The 19,786-nt window shown below is 39.8% G+C and overlaps 1 protein-coding gene across 2 annotated transcripts in view; it reads left to right on the top strand.

Annotated features, from left to right (window-relative positions):
* FAM135B (family with sequence similarity 135 member B) overlaps positions 1 to 19,786 on the top strand; it is a 195,756-nt gene that overhangs the window by 75,648 nt on the left and 100,322 nt on the right. For both annotated transcript variants that reach the window (XM_027684433.1, XM_027684432.1), the window contains exon 3: positions 15,009 to 15,088. In XM_027684433.1, the coding sequence (XP_027540234.1) occupies positions 15,009 to 15,088 (80 nt within the window). The remainder of the gene's footprint in view (positions 1 to 15,008; positions 15,089 to 19,786) is intronic.

Below are 19,786 nucleotides of genomic sequence, written 5' to 3'. Positions count from 1 at the left end.
TTTTTTTTTTTTTAATAAAGGCTTACAAGGAGCACACTTTCTTTCCACTCTTTCAGCACTGATTGCCAACAAGGAATTGTTAAACAAGTGAATGGAAACTGGATTTATTCTTTTTAAAATATTTCTTAAAACTAATAAGTATTTAATTATTTTTGAATCTTTGGGATACAACTTTCCATGTCTTTCACAGAAATCACAAGCATTAAAAGGTTAATTTTAAATAGTAAAACAGTTTCTTGTCTAGTTGCCTGACTCCAGGAAATGTAGTTTTAAAAGAAAGGTGAAGGATGGATATAGAAGTCATAGACATAGCCTAAAGCTCACTTAGAAACTCTAGAAACCATTACTTAATATTGGGTATCACAACAAAGCTTCTTGGAGGTGAGAGTTACAGATGTGCATTTCTTTCCACCCTCTGTGTCAGAGAAGACACCATCAAACAAGCTGATGGAAAGACTCCTGTTGATGTCAGTGGTTTTGAAGACTATAGAAACCTGATTAATAAAATGCCACACAGTTTTAATTGATTTCCCAGGTGCTTAACAGTCTTGAAAACCTAGGCTGGAAGAACTGTGAAACCCCTGTATTTTCCAAGATGTAGATGTTTGCGTTATTTTGTTCAGCTATCATGACCCATTTGTGACAAGATCGCTATAAAGTGCCCACTCTTCTATGGAACTGGCTTTGTCTAAACATCTAAAATTTTATAGCCTTCTTGAGTTACAAACGTGCATAAACATGCACATAAGCACCCCAGGTGGCAGGCTTTTTTTTAAAATCCCATTCTGTATGAGATTTTTACATGATACCCATCACTAACATTTGAGCAACCCTCAGTAGTGTTAGATGAAGAAAAAACCCACACTAGTAATTTCTGTCACTGTTATGCCCCTAATTTAGTTTCCCATGAACATCCTTTTCAGAAATGAGAGACTGCCTAATATCCAGGAGTTGTGGTTCAGCTTCATTGCCTTGTCCTACATTTGAAGAAATTCCGTCTCTTGGCAATACTGCACACACACTTCATCCCACTTTTGTAATTTTAATGTAAATGTTCCAAGTTGAAATAAAAGATCTATGACTGTTGTTATTTGATCAAGTGAGCAGTGAGTTTGGGAAATTACTTGACGTGGGATTGAACAGCTTTTTAGCTCATCACCTATTATCTGCAAACATGGGAGTAGAAATAATATCTCAGACGATTATGTATAGGGTACAATTACAAATGTTCTGATGCTGTGATAGTAGCAAATATAATTGTGGCTGAGAAAAGTCTGTTCCAGAGTGACTCCGACTTTTATTTTTCAGATATCTTTGTATTCAGCTTAAAACATCCCAAAGTCTAATTTTCAGAATGGAAAACTGTATACCGGCTCTGGATCAGATCCTTTAAGATGGCTTATGCTTGCAACCCAAAATCATTACTCTTTCTTGACACTTCATCCTTTAGAGTTTCCTTGAGATAATAACTGGTTTTGTAACTGGATAGGTTAATTCTATGGATGCAATCAAACTATATGGTGTGTGTGCTGCAGACAAGGTGCACTTGAGATGCAATGAAAAAGGCAGTTGACTTTTGTCCTTGCATTAATGGAGTTCAGTATATTGTGTGCCTGGATGGGAAGATCTTTTTTAGCACTTTAATTACTTAATGTGCTTGCTGCAGCAAAAGTACATTAACAATTGCAGATCAATTTCTCCCATCAATCCACGTCCACTTTGTTACTGCAGAACATTCATTCATTTGGGGGGATAACATCTGCCAATAAAAGGTATTACAAATAAAATGCAGCTGAAAAATGAACTGTTGTTTAGTAATCTCTTGTTCCTGTTTTGGTATGCGTGATAAATCTTTATAATGATGTCTTGAAACAAACAAAAAGTCAATTTATAGTGTGACTGGAGTGATGTCTGCAACCAAAACCACTACAAACACTGAGGAAGCTGTGGGATTTTATTTTTTTTTTGTGATTTTTTTGTTGACCAGTTTAAAGTATTAGATATTTAAGGTTTAAATATTGCCAGGACTCAGACATCCTCCTCACGAGATAAACTTTGTGAAGCAGTGGAGAGAAGTAAGTTGATGTATCAGACCTACCAAAGCACAGGGAAAGTCACTGGTTGTGAAGATTCTCAGATAAAAACATCCCTGACTTGTTCAACCACTGTATAAAGAAAGAAGGCTAAATCATAGAATGGTTTGGGTTGGAAGGGACCTTAAATACTCTAATTACAACCCTCCCACCATGGACAGGGTCACCTTCCACTAGATAAGATTGCTCAAAGTCCCATCCAAGCTGGCCTTGAACACTTCCAGGGATGGGGCATCCATAGCTCTTCTGGGCAACCTGTTCCAGTGCCTCATGACCTTCTGAGTGAAAAATTTCTTCATAATACCTAATCTAAAACTCTCCTCTTTTATTTTAAAATCCCTTGTCCTCTCATGATCTGTCCATGCGAAAAGTCCCTCTCCCTTTTTTTTATAAGCCCCCTTTAGGTTGCAATGAGATCTTCCCCGGAACCTTGTCTTCTTAAGCCTGAACAATTTCCATTGTATCATCTTGCCAGTAAAATGTCATTAAAATCTACCCCTGTTCTCAGCTCCTAATGCTTCCCTCTTTGGAAGCAATACTGGATTTTTTCTGAACTGTTGCTCTGCTTCTGAACTCTGCAGAACTTAGCTGATGATCAAGCCTGTTTTCTACCTGCGGATAGACACTGTGCTTTTAGGATGATCCAATCCAAAAATTAGCCTGGTATCAGATAGCATCCTATATTTTTCAAGATTCTCTGCTAGCCAAATTAGCAAGGTACAAAATCCACTGAATTCAGGCACTGAAAGTCCTGGCAAAGATTAAGGATAGTAGCAAAACTGTTAAAGGGAGCCACTGAGGCTTTACTTCTTTAAAGTAGACAGCAAATCTATTTGGTTTGAAAGAAAAAGAATAAACAAGATAGAAGTACTTCATCAGTGTCTACCCATATTCTTGTGAGGCTGCTGACATGAAGAGAATATTCTGAATATTAGGTATTACCAGAATTATTATTCAGATTAAATTAACATTTATTCGCACTATAACGAAACATAAAGTTTACAGATTGAGGCACCATTTGAGATTGTCTTTAGACTTGCCTGTGGTAGAGGTTTGAGCAGTCCTGGCTCCTTTTGGAGATTCTTGTATGTTTGATGAAAGAATTCATATATCTGTCATTAATATCTTAAATGCTGGCATGACGATCCAGATCCACAGAGACACTCTAGTCAGATGGTGTTCAGTGTTATCAGACCAAATATTCAGGTCCTTTGCTTTTCAGACTGAAGTTCACAAGTCCCGTTTATCTCATGCATAGTGAAGAGATGGAATGAGTGTAGGTGAGTTGTTGTATTCTGAAATAGGATAAAGGGTCAGAGAAACACGAATGTGCAGCTCTGTCACAGTGAATTCACTTATAGAATCATTAGGGTTGGAAAAGATTTCCAAGATCATGGAGTCCTACCTTTGACCACACACCACCTTGTCAACCAGACCAAAGCACTCAGTGCCACATCCAGTCGTTTCTTATTCCCTTCCAGTGATGGTAACTCCACTACTTTCCTGGGCAGCCCATTCCAGTGCTTGACCACCTTTTCTGTGAAGAAACAATTCCTGATGTCCAACCTGAACCTCCCCTGGTGCAGCTTGAGGCCATTTCCTCTTGTCCCATCACATTTCCTGGGAGAAGAGGCTGACCCCCACCTGGCTACAACCTCCTTTCAGGTAGTTGTGGAGAGCGATAAGGTCTCCCCTGAGCCTGCTTGCTTTTCTCTAGGATAAACACCCCCAGCTCCCTCAACCACTCCTCCTATGACTTACTCTCCAAATCCTTACACAGCTCTGTTGCCCTTCTCTGGACACGCTCCGCTCCCTCAGTGTCTTTGTGGTCGTGAGAGGCGCAAAACAGGACACAGGACTCAAGGTCTGGCCTGACCAGTGCCAAGTACAGAGGGATAATCACTGCCCTGGTCCTGTTGGCCACACTAATTTTGATACAGTCCTGTTGCCATTGGCCTTGTTTTTTATTCTTGTTTCTAGTAATGGTTAGTATAAAATGCTGATTTGAGATTCAACTCATATTTTTATTCAATGAAAACAGGAACAGCCTCAGCAGGAATGAAAACAAAACCAGATGGATAAGCACAGCAAAGATAAAAAACAAGGGAGGGAACTGTACCTTGCTGAACAGAGAAAAGTGTAGCAGCACTCTCTCCTCTTTGAGGAGTTTGCACAAACCTTGACTGAGCAGATGTGATACTGAAATTCAACAGAGGGTTCAACACAGTTTCCTATAGCCCTCTCCTAGTCAAACTGGCAAGGCACAGACTGGAGATGGTCTCTGAGATGTGTAGGAAACTGGCTTATATGCTGCACTCAGAGAGTGGTGATCAATGGTTTCTATTCAGGATGGCAGCTTGTTACAGGTGGGATCAATACTGGGCCCTACACTGTTGAACATCTCCATAAATGACCTGGATGATCACGTTGGCAGCACCCTCACCAGGTTTCCTGATGATCCCAAGTTGGTGGTGAGATGGAAATGTCAGATGGGAGAGACATCTTACAGAGAGACTTGAGCAGTTTTGAACTGTGGGCAACAGCAGCTGTGTGAAGTCTAACAAAGGCAAGTGCAAGGTCCTGTCCCTGGAATGACATAACAAAGGGACCAGTACAGGCTGGGACCTGTGTGTCTGGGGACAGCCTTGCTGGAAGGGACCTGGGGCTCCTGGTGGGCAACCAGCTACACAGGAGTCAGCAATGCCCTCCTGCAGCAACAAAGGCAAATTGGATCCTGGGCTGCTTCTGCAGGGACATTGCCTGTACAGATGTGATCTACACCACACAGTGCTTGTCTGGCACAGTGAGAGTGTTGTGTCCAGTTCTGGTCATCACTGTCCAAGAAAGACACAGCCTAGAGAAAGTCCAAAGGAGTGCCTTGACCTGACCTCTGAAGAATGATTGAAGGAGATCTCTTCTGACTGGAGGTCTCTTTTCCCTGGAGAAGGGAAGGCTCATGTGGTATCTCATCACTGTATTCCGGTACTTAAAGGGTAGCTACAAAGAGGACAGACTCTCTCTTCATAAGGAGCCACATGGAGAAGGCAATGGGTACAGTTTACACCAAAAGAGGTTTCATTCCTTTATAAGAAAGAAAGTTTTTACAGTGAGAACAATCATTCACTGGAACAACCTCCTCAGGGTCATGGTAGAGTCTCCATCCCTGGAGGTTTTCTAGATGTGACTGGACAAGCTGCTAGATGATCTCATCTTAGCTTCCATTCCCACAAAAGGTTGAATCAGATGATCTTTTGAGGTCCCTTCCACACTAGGCTATTCTCTGATTCTGTGACTCTATGAAGAGTATTTGACTTGTGGATCCTGGTGGAAGGTAAGTGTGGATTTCACTTGTTTTGGAAACAAGCCCTCCTCATACCATGAGCAGATTTGCAAACAGCTTAGAGATTTTACTGGTGTGAAGCTAAGTGGCTTCAAACTCTTGCCATTTCCAGGATTCAGTGGCAGCTCAGTTGGACACATCATTTGTCTCTACTGCTGTGCTGTTCGGTACTGCTCTGGTTCTATTTTATCTTCTGTGAATAATTTCTCCTGGGAGAGAACTTTTGAAACACAAGGTTTGTGTGAATTCTTATATTATTAATATTAATATTTTTAGGATTAGTTCAAAAATGAGGTCATAGCTTTAGCAGAGGGGACAGATTCATGATACAATTGGGAATGAAAACTCTTTTCCCCTCTCTGTATAGATTTTCTGTAAAGGAGTGAGGACTCATATTGACAAAAACATTGTGAGGAGGTTGCGATGTAGTTGTTAGTGCTGATTCCATTCTGAAGAAAATGGGATTTCCATCTCCAGAGCTGTCAACCTTGTGCCAGCACTGCATGTACTTTCATCAGAGAGTATTCATCTTTCTTGGAAGAGGGAGAAATGTCCCTTCAGTGCTGCCAACACTTCAGTGAGAAAAATAGGTGAATTTTGGTAAGATCCCACATTTAGCAATTAGTTTTATTTGTGTGAAGTGAGTGGGTGGAAACAGAGATGACCCATTTCCTGAGAAAGATTAGGAAATAAAATGTAATGCAGAAAGTAAAAATAAAGATAATGAGAAGAAAGGGAGAAGGATGATTTGCTTAGGGTGCACTGATTTGGTCATCCCCAGTCCTGGTGTGGGAGAAATGCTCCTGTGTCTGACAGTCTGGAGTCTTTATCTACTCATTCAATTGCTCACTTTGTAGATTTATGCCTTGAAACAATACCTGTGGGAAAAGGAAAGCTGAAGGGTCACTGTAATCAAGCGGGTGTTCCTGTGCAGGTACTGGAGGAAGGGACTGCAGGGAGGGCTCTGTGGGGAGAGGCCAGGGCTGCACCTGCTGTACACATATGATTCCAGGGGCAAGGAGGTGGAGGAGCTGGGAATGAAGGAGTAAAGTTGAGATTGGGAGAAAGACAGGGAGAGAAGTCAGGGATCAAAGAGTGTGGCTGGCTGAGCCTTGGGAAAAGAAATTGATGCAGGGAAAGTGGTTTATTTTTGTTTATCAGCATCCCACTCTACTTTTAAGTATCAATAAATTAATTTTCTCCAAACTGCATCTGTTTTGCGTATGATGGTGATTGGTTAGTGCTCTTCTAGTCTTTATGCCAAGCCAAGAGCTTTTTTTTATTTTACTGTTCTGTTGTGGCGTGGGGGCTGAGAGAGCTGACAGCTGACCTGGGTCAACCCACAACAGCCAGGTTCACCTTCACTGGCCAAAGCTGAGTGATGGTGGAAGTCCTGTGCTTTTCCTGCATCTCTAACTGCCACTTCAGCATTAATATCTCCTTATTTTTTCTGATCAGATTATCTCTATATTATTCTAATTGTCTAATGAGGCTGCAATCTCTCTTGTGTCACAAGTGCTTCCTGTTCTGCCTCTAACAGTTCCTTTAGCACTCGATCAGAGCTGCCTTCTTTAGGTAGCCATGCCTTGGATCATCTGATTTAAACTGTAAAGCGGACATCTGAATCAGGTTATTGTACTGCTGTTGTTGTAATCTTTCTTCATATTCTTTTAATTATCTTACCACTTTCTTAATTCTTTGTAGCTGTTGTTCCAACTAGCTTGCAGTCTCTAGGACTTCAGTAGCTCTGTTCTCCAGTTCTTGCACCTGTGCTACAAGTTTCTTTATTTCTTTGTCACAGGCTGTAAATTCTTGAAGGTTTTGTTCCTTTTTAATAAAAACTCATTATTTTCATCCATCTTCTATTTTATTTCTGCTTGCAAAAATTCTACCTCATATTCTGTGCACATTCAGAAGTCTTTGATGTTACTTTTCTTTTATCTGTTCTTCCAGTTCCTTAATTTATTGCATCCCATTCAATTTTCCTTTTTACCACTTACCATCAATTCAAGGACTGGAATTTGCTTGCTTAGATATACAAGCTCCAATAATTACTTAGCTAAGTCCTGTTTTCTATACAGTTGTTCTCCACGTTCTACATCCTATTTTTTTCATTTGAGAGGGCAAGCTTGAATGGTCCTTTCCTTCTTAACACTGAAGCTCTAATTTGTCCTTTGTTAAAAAATTCTACTTCCAGTCCTAGAAGGTAATTATAACAGGAGCAGAGAGGTTACAGTTTTGTGGCATATCATTTTCTTTTTATTGTCTTATGGAGTTGTACAGGACATGTGAAACATCAAAAAACTTATGTATTTACAAATATGTAGTTTTTGCTCCATGTTCAAATCTGACACTGAAGAGTGTCCACACTTCCTAGCTGCTTAGTGTTTTTTTCATGATTTTGTACTGAGATCTTTAGTTTGTTAGAATAGAAAATGCTGCCTTCTTTGTTTGGTTCAGTGGGTTTTTTGTTTGTTTTTTTTTTGTTTGGTTGTTTTTTTGGGTTTTTGTTTTTGTTTGTTTGGTTTTTTGGTTTTTGTTTTTGGTTTGTTTGTTTGTTTGTTTTGTTTTTGTTTTTGTTTTTGTTTTTCATTTGTTTTGTTTTGTTTGGGGTTTTTTTTGTAGTTTTTTTTTTTTTTGTTACATGTATGACACGGTCATGTCTTAATCTCTGTTTATGTCTCATAGGAGTTACCCTCATAAATAAATCTGTCTGTCTGAATTAAGAACCTTATTTTGAAAAGAAATGGACCATTTCAATCTCTTTTTCTTTGGCGGGAGAAAATTGAGTTGTTACGAGTTCTAGGAGTCGGAATCCAAAAGAGAACAGGATCAAATTCCTTTCTGAAACCCATCTAGACATCTTAGGAAATGGCTGTCAGAGTTCAAGGAAATGACCAATTTATTAACAGCAGAATTTAGGGATCTGCTGGATGGACTAAGTAATGTAACTTGTCCTGGGATCGCGCTTCACTGTGTGTCAGATCACACTGTATCTCCACTTTGCCCATTTCCCTAAACTTCCTTCTTTTGGAATCTAGTTCAGGGCCAATGGCTGGAAGATACTCAGGCTTTTTATTCAATTGGGATTAGACAACTACCGGCTGTGAATAAAGTCTCTCCTTGGTGTGCTGGATGAGACAAATTTATTGTGTCCCCAGTCAGTTTGCATCTTTGTTTCAAGGGCACTTTGGCTTTCAATCTTCTGAAAGAGTCTGAGATATGAAAAAATCTTTACAATCTTTTAAGCAGTGGCCTCTGAGGACCCATTTCATGCTTATCATTTTCATTTTTCTCCTGTTTCCAGGAGTGGGATACAAAACAAAATGTAGTGTAAATAACCACATCTCCAAATCTGTTTATCAATTTCACTCTACAAACATTACAGAAGCACTTCAGAACTCTCATGAGACACCATATTTTTCTTATTCTAGTAAAAAGAAGATGTAATACAAAAGTTTGAATTAATCTTCAGGATTATTTGGCTCATTTTATATCTATTACATGATTGTTATAGTCTCTTGTTTTCACCCAGAACAGTTAAGGGTTAATTACCTCCCTGAGATAATCAGAGCATAAGTTTTTCCAGGTGCTTCAGATAGAAGAGCACAAAATCTCTCATCTGTTGCTCTTCATATAAGAACAGGTTGGAAAAGGTTACCACTTGACTGTGAGAATAAATTAAGCTATTTTTCAAGGTTTCTTATTGCCTTTGAGACAAGAATATAAGTGCTCATATCCTTATTTGGGTCCTGATTTTTCTGCCCTTTCCTTTCACTGTCTCCCTTTTCCAACAATAAAGCACATTTCTATCGTTTTGCTCTCTGTTCACCATTCTACTGCCCACTCCTCTTCACCTTTGCTTTACTATGATGACTGAAAGGGAAGAAAAGGGCAAACTGCTTTAATGGTATGAATATGAGACCAAATAATAGACAGTTATCTTCATAAGCATAAGAGAGCAAGAGCCCCTGAGGTGAGCCTGAAAGGAGATGTAAAGAGTGCTGGTTGGTGTAATTGTCAGAGAGCCACAGAGTTGCATGGACTGAAGCTTTTATGGCGAGTTTCTACAGAGGAGAGATGATCTGATGAAACTACAAGAAGCTAGATGTATAAAAACCATCAAGGTTGTGGTTTACCCGGATCCAAATGAAAGCCTTGCCTCAAAATAACAAGTGCCAAGGGTAGGCTCTCATTCAGCAATGCACTGAAATACGGGAGTGCTCCTGTGAACATTAGAGCTCATTTCCCAGGAGTTGTTTATATCTTTTCCATGTTGTACCCAGAGCACTCAGGTCTTGAGAGCTTCCAGCCCTAAATCCTATACTCAGGACATAACTATCTGTGATTGATCCTGGGATGTGCTGAGCACTTTCAGAAGATGCTGATAACCCTTGTGTGCTGTTTGCTTGGGTGAGAAGGAATCACACCAAGTACTGCTCAGGCCTGAAAAACTAGATAGCATCTGTTTTTTTAAAATAAGTTTTTCTGTCATAAGTTAAAAAAAAAAGGAAAAAAAAAGAGGTTGCCATACATTTAGAACTAAACAGTTTCCTCTTATCTGTGTCTGCAAGATGCAGCCTCCCTGTAGGTGAGAAGTTTGCTTTCAGTAGAACCACTGTGTCTTTTACCAAGAGAGACAATGTCTGTGGGGAAGGGTGTGGATGGCTCTCCTCACACTACTAATTTTAGACCTACCTTCATCAAAAGTTAAAGAGCCTGAGATTAAAACTGGGGTGAGAATCTTAGAAACTTGATGTGACAAATGGCTGTGGAGTCTGGACCTAAGCGCCGCAGCCGTGTTTGAGTAACCTGCTGTCACAGCAGCTCTGGTATCGCAGAGGAAGCTGCCAGACAGACCTGTCACCTTGTGCAATGTTTGTGTGAGACTCGGCACTGAGGGCTGAGGAAAGCCTTCCTCTTCTACCTCTAATAGCTTCCAGAGGGAGTGTGAGATTCCCTGGGCTGTCCGAGGTTTCCTTCTGGCTGCCAAGAAGGTGGGAAGAAATTTCTGACAGTAGGAATGGTGATGGCTGCTGTGAGTAACAATGTGCTGCCTGCTGGTAGCTCCTGTGTCACACATTCACTCCTTTTTTTCTGGGCTATTCTAGAGCCTGCCAGGACCCTGAGGTAGAGTGAGGTCAAAAAGGCTTCTTGAAATAATATTTAATTGAGAAAATATCTGTATCAGCATTTGTAGATGTGAATGACACATTTTGTGGTCATATTGTAGGACCACTCAGGCACATGGTATTGCACATTGTGCTGGCTTATGTGATAATTTTACCCCATAGTCTGATTTATTCATCTGTTTTCAATCTTAGGTGTAAAATTATCACCTTCTCCCATGCTGTCCTATTTGAATAGCCAAAGAACCCACCAAAACATTTATATACAAAATAGAGATGGATTCATACAATGCACTTCTGTGTGACTCATGCATTTTATAGATCCGTGAAATATTATTGACTCTGTTAGATATGTAACCTCAAGCATTATCACCACAAGCAAGGAAAATTCTCTGGTTTTTTTATGCAAACTTGTGGAATTTTGTGCGGCTACACCTCTGATTTGTTTCACTGAAGGGAAAGGAGAAATAAACGAGGGTCTATTGGCCTCCTTTTATCATGGCTTTCTTCCTATACCTCCAAGACAGGTACTTCACCTGACAGCTTTTCACTTTTCACTTTTTCAGCAGGAAGCTAACTGCATGGAAAGCTTCTGGTTTTGAAGTTTTGCCCCCCAGTGTTTATGTGGGAAATAATAGTGTGTTTGGCAGATAATTGATTACTATATTTTTCTGGGAATCAGCCTGGGTAGTCAGAGAGGTTTCTCCTGTCCTGCGTGAACTTCCAAAATATGTAACAGGCAGCTCTCAGATGATAATACACTTGGAAATCCTCTTCTGGGGAACATCAGTATAGGACAGAAAGGTCTCCTAATGTTTCCAGAGGGGGAACGTGTTTTTTTCCATCTGAAACCCCTGAGTTCAAACCTTCCTTGTGGCCCATGAAGTTAGGTCTTGCACTGAGATTTGAAGTTTCTTCTCATGCTGTTTTCATGAAGAAACCTGGTTTTTTCCTTGCCTGTCAGGTCACTGACTTCCAAGTGTGCTGCAACACTTGGCTCCCTGGAAGTAGTAATTTAGTGGAGAAATTTTGCTGATTGGGGTTGCTGGAGGGCAACTCCAACACTGGTCTGAGGAGCAGGAGAAACTCCAGGCTGACTGATCAGGCTCAGCACACAGCTCATTTGTTTGCAGTATGTATTAGCTTAAGGGTTGTTTATTTAGCTAAGGATGAAATTTTAAGGCTTGGAGCTGTTCGGGTATAATTCAAAGCAGGAGGAAAGCTATTCAGTTCTGAACTTGTCTGGCTCCTATGACGCTGTTACTGAGCCAATGATTTTGATTTCCATTCTTTAGGAAGGATCAGGGAGGAGCAGTCTGGTCTGTCAGGGCTCCTGGTGGAAGTGATCTGGTTTGGTGGCATGATACATCAATATTATATTACAAGTTGCTTCTCTCAAACTAGTCAGCCCTTCCTAACCTGGGTGTTACAATGTCATTGCCAGTCAATGGTGAGGAAAGACAAGCAGGCAGCAATTTGCAGGACTAGATGAGAGCTGAGATACTCTGATATTAATCTGAGAGGAGGAAGGAAGGGAAGGATGGAATCCCAAGTGTCAGTAACAGGGATGTTACACCCTGCTCTCTTGACCCATCTCTCTCTTGTTTTTTATGTAAATCCTCTAGAATTAGGTACTGCCCTGTGGTATGGTTAGATCACTAGAGATGACATGATGAGTTATCTGTAGCTAAAACATTTTCTTATCCTAACATTAGGAGAGGAGATCTGAGCACCTCCCTCAGTGTCCAGAGACTGAAAGGTGTCAGCAGGTCTGCCTCCTGAAGGAGGGGGCAAGGGGAGCCAGTGTCACCCAGCACGTGTCAGTGGAGTCAGGCTCCCAAGGGAGGCTATGTCAGCATTCTAGGTGAGTCAGTACAGGTCATCAGGGCTTAATATGTGTCCAGGCACAGGAAAACAAAGAGGCTATTAAAATTATTTAATTTTAAAGATGAGCAATTCACAAATAGCCAGTGAAGGTGGGGATGGCAAATTCATTGCTACTCAGGTGACCCATGCAGTTTATCTTGCAAGAGAGAAGGGACTTGGAGTAATATGCACTGTCTGCATACATAGCATTGTCCTGCAAATAAGAAGGATCCATGTCTTATAAATCATTTGGAAATTTACAGAGCTCCCCATAAAAACAAATTGGCTTTTTCATTCCTGCTTCTGTTAGGAGGTGTTTTTGTTTTGTTTTTTTTTACAGTCTTGCTCCTTTGCCAGCTACAGCTTATTATGTCTAAACTGGATTTATTCATGGGCAGTTTGGATGTTCTTGTGGTTGTTCTTGTGCCAAAGGTGTACTTTTTTGTACCTCACTCTTCTTTTTTGTTCCTGACATTTTTCCTCCCATGTTTTTAGATAGAGAGGGGATCTGATAGTTCAGTGTTTTGCTGAGTTAACTTACCAAGTTCCTTTAGTTCCTAAAATCAGCTTTCTGTTTCCTGATCATCCCTTCACAGTGCCTGTTCCTCATTAGTTGGCAATTTTCCATGCTGTCCCTAGTTTTCTGAAGTCTAAATAAGCTTTTCTGCACTGCTCTCGCCATTAAAAAGGAAAAAAAAACCCAAACACTACAAACCAGCTGTTTGCTCAAACAGAGGTACTGCCTAGTCCAACTTTAATGAGCCAGATTCAGCCTAATTGCAGCAAAACAGGAATTGTACTGCAGTTTCTCATTTATTTCCTAATTATTCTTTTCCTTAAAATCTACCATAAAGCCTCATATATTTCTGAGGCCGCACTCAGGAAGACAAGTTATGTCCACTTCACCCCCTTTGCAAAACGACTGTTTAGCTTCTTCTCATCAGCAGCCCTTCTGTACCTTTATGCATTTCTTGGATTTGCTGTAAGTCTGTAAGTGTCCAATTCACATGTCACTTCTACCAAGGTTCTAGAAGCAAAACAGCTTGTTATTTTTGGAGGCAATATCTCCATATCACTATCAGACAGTCCTTTCCTACACTTTTGTGGTGGAGGACCTGGATTTGAACGCTTCCAGGGATAGGGCATACACAGCTTCTCTGGGCAACCTGTTTCAGTGCCTCACCACCTTCGCAGTAAAGAATTTGTTCCTAATATCTAATCTAAAGCTACTGTCTTTCAGACTGAAGCCATTCCTCCCTGTCCTGTCTCTTTGCAGGGACTGAGCACATTATTCAACCATTCAAGGGTATAATTTTTTTTGTAGAGGCCATCTCAAATACTTTTGTTGCCCATCTCAAACACCATCACCACAGGACTTTGCCATGAGATAAGCACAGAATGGAGTAATAATGGGGTGGTGCTGACTCCAGGCCTGGCATAGGCGAGATCTGGTCAGCACATCCCAGGTAATGCATCCAGAGGTAAATTCCCACTCTGGCAAACTGTGTAAAGAAGCAACTGCTCATACACATATTGCTAGTCAAACAAAGATCACCCCAAGTTATGGGACAGATGCCATCTGCAACCATCAGCAACCACCAAAGCCCCACTAATATGTCTCTCTGGATAGCTGGAACTTGGACTGTAAGTTAAGCCACCAGAGCAGGAGCCTGAGATAAGGTAAAGGTGGTACTATTGTCCAGGTGTTATCTCAGACCTAGGGAGAGGTTAAAAAAGTTGGGAGAGAATAATTTATCACTGATAATGGACATAAAGAATGCAGAATTTATGGGCCACAAGGAAAGCAAACTCAGCAACTGTGCTGAAATCAGCTCTGGCTGAGTAAAAGGTAATTCTGGCAGGGGGAGATCACAACTACCAACTCAAGAAACCCACGGACTGAACAGAACAGAAAGACTGAGCATGGGCCTAATTAGCATTAGAAGAGAGGGAATCACTGAACCAATAGAATAAGTGAACTGTGTAGTCAATGATCATTAATTCTTTTGTTAGAAAAAATGCATAAATGGTGAAATATCTTGAACGACCTCGGGACCCCCACCCCTGAGAAGTCCAGGGTGAAGACTGGGCAAATGATTAATGGTAACATTTTCTTGATGGGGTAGCCTCAACATGGAACAGCAGAATGATAGCCACGATGCATAATTTAAATATTCCTAGATGAGAGATTACTACTTTTGTTCTTTCCACAGAAATTTCCTTTTTTTTTTTTTTTTTTTTTTTTTGTATTTTTTTTTCCCTTCTTGTCTGATCTCACTGCTTTTTATCATAGATGTTTCTCAATGTCTCTTTTCCCTACAGGAGGCCACACAGGAGGAGCTTTTCACAACCTTTCCTCATTAGTCACACAGTGTCCACTCTGCCTGCTGTAAAATAGGAGAGGCTAGATTAAAACTACTTTAGTTAAAGTTAAAAGGCAGAATAAAAGATCCAGTATTCCTGAGCATGCCCATTTTCTTGAGCGCTTTTGAGAGTGGATGCCCAGGATTCACAGACTTTTAGGTTGGATCGAGTGGTCACTTCTCTAACAGCATGTAATTTTTCATTCTTTCTCCCAAGGTATTACCAGATAAGAGCTGGACTGAAGATCCCATCCAGAATTCCCCACAGGCTGTTTGCTACGATTGGAGGACAGACAGGTGAGCAGATCCTAGAGGAAGGTGACATGACTGTACGTGGGTTAGATGGAGGAGTGTGTGGGGGGAACAGGTGAGCCTGGATTTGGATCCAAACTTGGATTTCCCTAATGTTCCGTAGTTGTTAATCTCTCTGTTCTGGTGTGGGTTTGGGCTGAGTTGGGCTTGTGTCTCTCAGAAAAGCAGAGGAAATTCTCACCATCTTATCTGCAACCATCTCTTTTATACGTGGCTCCTCACTGAGAGTTTTCCAGTTTAATATTCTTTTATGTATTTAAGGTTCTTTTTTTTTTTAAGTAAAAAAGTGTATTGTTTAATTTGGAAGTCTCCTTTAAATAAAAAACAAAATCATTAGACAAGGTTTATCTGTATAAAATTGAAAAAGTTAAACCAAAATCTGAAAATAAATCACATGAAAAAAAAATCCCAAATTCAAAATCTGAATAAAGAAATTTCTTTGCAAAATCAATGAATGTATAATTTATGTATGTAGTCTAGGTTTGGAAAAACATTTTGTTGTGAAAAAGGAAGAAAGAAAATTATTTTTATTAATATTCCAATGTAATTTTCCCTTGGCATATGCAGAGCCACCTGAAGTTCTCCGGAAATGCCCTCAAATTACAGCAGTTTCTGGTATAAGTAGTCTTAAACTAATGAAATATTCTCAGTATGAATTTTACAGATAGAATTTTACTTTCTTGGTGCAAAAATCACTCAACAACAAACAATAAAAAAGGCAAACTACTCCCTGTTGTACCAGGGATGGCTGTACTATTTAAGGAAAAAACTCAACTATTTACTATATTTACTTTTTTAAAAGAACAGTATTTTCTTCTCCCTCATACATCTTCAGTGTCAGGCCAATACTAAGGGTTCTTTCACCTCTTCAAGGAACAATTCATGCAGATGCAGGGGCAGGAGAGAGACGAGGCAGGCAGTGCAGTTGCAGGATTAGCAGTTGACTTTCATAGTGCTAATGCAATCCAGACTGGGCTCTAATAGCTTTATGGGGCTGACATCAAGACAGGGGGTATTTAAGCTATTAAGGATTTAAACAGTTTCTCCTTGGCTATCTTTGCAAGTACTTCCTAATTGATTTCATAGATCTGCAAGAGAGCATCATTTAATGGGACTGAACTTAAAGGCACACAGGCCATACTGTTGTTTTTTTTTCATGCCGCTGACCTCTCTCACTATGAGAAAAGCTGGTACGGGACTAATTAAATTGCTGTGCATGTTTCAATAAGACAAAAGTAGCATCACAAAGAAACAAGTGTGTTATAAAACTGTGAATAAACTCCTGCCTCTAAAACAAGAATATAAAATAACTGACATTCGTGAGTTTGGTGTAAAGGAAATATTTTTAATCTTTCCCTTATTGGGTTCATAGGATCTGTGAGAACTGAAAATATACTTTGAAAATGATTATGTAAATTTATATTAAAATCTGTGAATATATGCAGTAATAAAATACATAAAATATGTAAATATATAAAATAAATAAGACTCAGTATTTATTTTCCAATGCACATGGCTTTTTATTTTTATTAAATGTACAGGATTTACAATAATACCTTGGGAACTGGCAGCATTAGCAATGTTTGCTTCCCACTAGATGTTTTCAGCAACAGAGGCAAAAACCATTGTAGTTTCCAATAATTCTGGAGAGGGGAAGCTGAAGTCTATGTCCCTTGGTGGTGACCAACCACATGTGTACAGCAAGGACTCTGTCCATGGCACAGCACTGACAGGTTGCAAAGGAAACCTCGATGAGCTACTACATCGGCCACAGTTTGGCCGCATCCTGTCTACGTTTTGGGAAGAGGATGGGCCGTGTGGCTCAGTCAAATCCAAGGAGAGCTGTGCTGGAGCCCAAGAGCCCCTGTGATCTGGTCACTTCTGTCATCGAAGCTGCACATCAGCTTGTATTGAGTCAGTGTATGAACAGCAATATGCCTGAATCCTATCTGCATATGCACATATTCATAAAAATATATACATTTAATTCATACTCCTAAGCATTTTTAGCAAAGTGAGTTTTCTTAGAGACAAGACAATACTAGTGGCTGGTAACTTTTCACAGAATCATGCAATCATAACATTTTGAAAAGATCTCCAAAATCATCAAGTCCAACCTTTGTCCAAATACCACCATGCCCACAAAACCATGTTGTGGAGTGCCACATCTACTCGTTTTTTGAACACTTCCAGGGCTGGTGACTCCACCACTTCCCTGGGGAGCTTGTTCCAATGGTGGAGACCAGGAGAACAGTATAGTTGAAGACCAGATAAGGAAGATGATATGCATGGGATAAATCTTAGCAGCACTAATGCTGAAAAAGAATCTGAGGGTGAATTACATTGTTGGAGATACTAGATAAGCCAAATCTCAGGAAAAATAAAAATTTTAATTTCCTCTGCAGTGTTTTGCATTAGTTTGCACACCACTTGGAAGCATTACTGTACTGAGAGAATTGTTCTTTAGTAGTGAAAGTTGCAGTTAGGTTTTTTTATAAATTCTGGTTTTCAACCCACTATGCTTCATTTTCATGTTCTACAACCAGGGACAGCTGCTTGCCTATCACCTTGGCCTCACAGGCCAAGCATACTGTTTTGGTGGGTGAAAATAAAGAACGAAAAATATTTTGCATGGCATATAACTAAATAAGTTACTCAGGACTTTGATTTGAGTTCTGATTTCTTTTTTTTTCTCCATCAAGTAGTACCATATTACTAATTCTCAAAACTTCAAATAGACAAATATTTTTTGAAAACTTGGCCTGAAAATGTAATTACAAGTAATACAGACTATTTAAGAAAAATTATCACCTGCCATGCTAGTCTTTATTAGATTGTAGAAGTCTTCCATCTAATTTTAGTCAATTAAATTGGATTATTGTCTAAAAGTGCAAACGGCCAAGGACAGCCAAGGAATGTGGTTCTTTCTTAATTTATCTCATACAAGGCAGAGGAGATAAGATGCAATATTTGTTCCAGACAAGTTAAGAAAAAGTACTTGTGATTGTCATTACACATTTACTCTTTTGATTGGTGATGTAGAGGTGTTTCATGTACCCATAATTTTAAGCTTTTTCATAAAATGAAATATCTGACATTAAGTGACAAGGAAAAAGTAGCACAATTTCCATTGTGGTATGTAAAGAAAAAATAAAAAAGTAGATCAGAAAATCATGGAATCATAGAATCGTTCAGGTTGGAAAAGATCTTTAAGATCATGTCCAACCATTAATGTTACACATTCAGGTCCACTACTAAACCATGTCCCTAAAATGAAGAACATTGCTGTAACCTGTGTCTGAACTACACAAGTTCATGATCACTCACACTGAATGCCTTTTCCTATAAATTAGGTGTTGACCTGTGGTTACCTTGCACCTAAGACATAATTTGAAGGGTTATTTACATTTCTGATATGCTTCATAATTAACTGTTTGTGCCTGATTTTAATAAACAAGTAGTTATCCTAATTTCTTTGTTAGTGTTTGACTATCTCAGAGAAGTTCCTAATGAAGGAATTCTGCTTCAATAATTAAAGAGAAACCTTTTCTTGTAAATGGCTTCTTAATGCAGTCAAAACAAGCAGTTGCTTTTAGTTGCTCATTAGAGCAAGAAGAAACAGCACCATGACTTGTGGAACAGTATGAAATTGTAGTCATTAGTTCCAATAACTTTTTGGAAGGTAATTTCTGCCTCCATTAACTGAAGATAAGGTTACTGCTTTTGAAGCATGCGAAAAGGGGGGAGAAATTTATGCTTTAGCAAACACATGGGCTTGTTTTCAAAGCTTATTAAAATTAATCTGAAAGTAAATGTGCATTTAATACATATAATAAAGCATACCTGACAAACAAAAATTATATTCAGAGGGGACTTCACTGTGACAGAAGATATTTTTGGGATGAGTTCTTCTAGAAAAATTCAGCTATGACATCATAAGAGATGACCCCATCCCTGGAAACATTCAAGATAGACTGGATGGGGCCCTGACCAACCCAATCTAGTGAAGTTTCCCTGCCCACTGCAGAGGGACTGAAACTAGATTATCTATAGGGTCCCTTTGAACCCAAACCATTCTGTGATTCTGTGGTCAGACATTTTAAGAATTGTTGGTTCATAATCTAAACAGAACTAATTCCATGATATTCCAAGAGAAGAGATAAACAGTGAAAAAGGTAAAAAAGAATAAACTGAAGATATCTCTGACAGATGTGCTAATTCTTTGTGCAAGATTCAGTCATCTTCCAGTCAAGGCCTTTCATAAATTACTCAAAGGATGGAAGCTGAAAAGATGGATTAGTGGCTGTGAGATTTTCCATTGCAGACCCTAAACTAAGCTGAATGCCCTCATTTCCCTCCTCCAGAATCTGGGACAGATCATACAGGCCACAGTCTTGGAGATGCTAAACAGCACCCCAATCTTAAATTGAGACCTGGTTAGTGGAGAAAGCCAAAACTAGGAAGGGTCTGTAAGCACCAACACGTACCACAAGTCTCTTCCCCTGAACAGTGAGTCTGAGACACAAAACTTCATCATCAGTGGCCACTGAAGGTCTGTCAGGGACAGAATCCAGTTGTTCACATGCAGAGAGCCAACACAGTATTTCTGCTGCTTGGAGGCAAAGATGAACTTCAGCTCTGGGGTTAAATTGTCCATACAGATGTTTCAGACCTACCACTCCA

The sequence above is a fragment of the Neopelma chrysocephalum genome, unplaced genomic scaffold (assembly GCF_003984885.1).
Source record: "Neopelma chrysocephalum unplaced genomic scaffold, ASM398488v2 Primary Assembly neopelma1_66, whole genome shotgun sequence".
Classification (NCBI taxonomy): domain Eukaryota; kingdom Metazoa; phylum Chordata; class Aves; order Passeriformes; family Pipridae; genus Neopelma; species Neopelma chrysocephalum.
The sequence above is the reverse complement of the archived record's forward strand: the minus strand, read 5'-3'. Positions and strand labels throughout refer to the sequence as shown.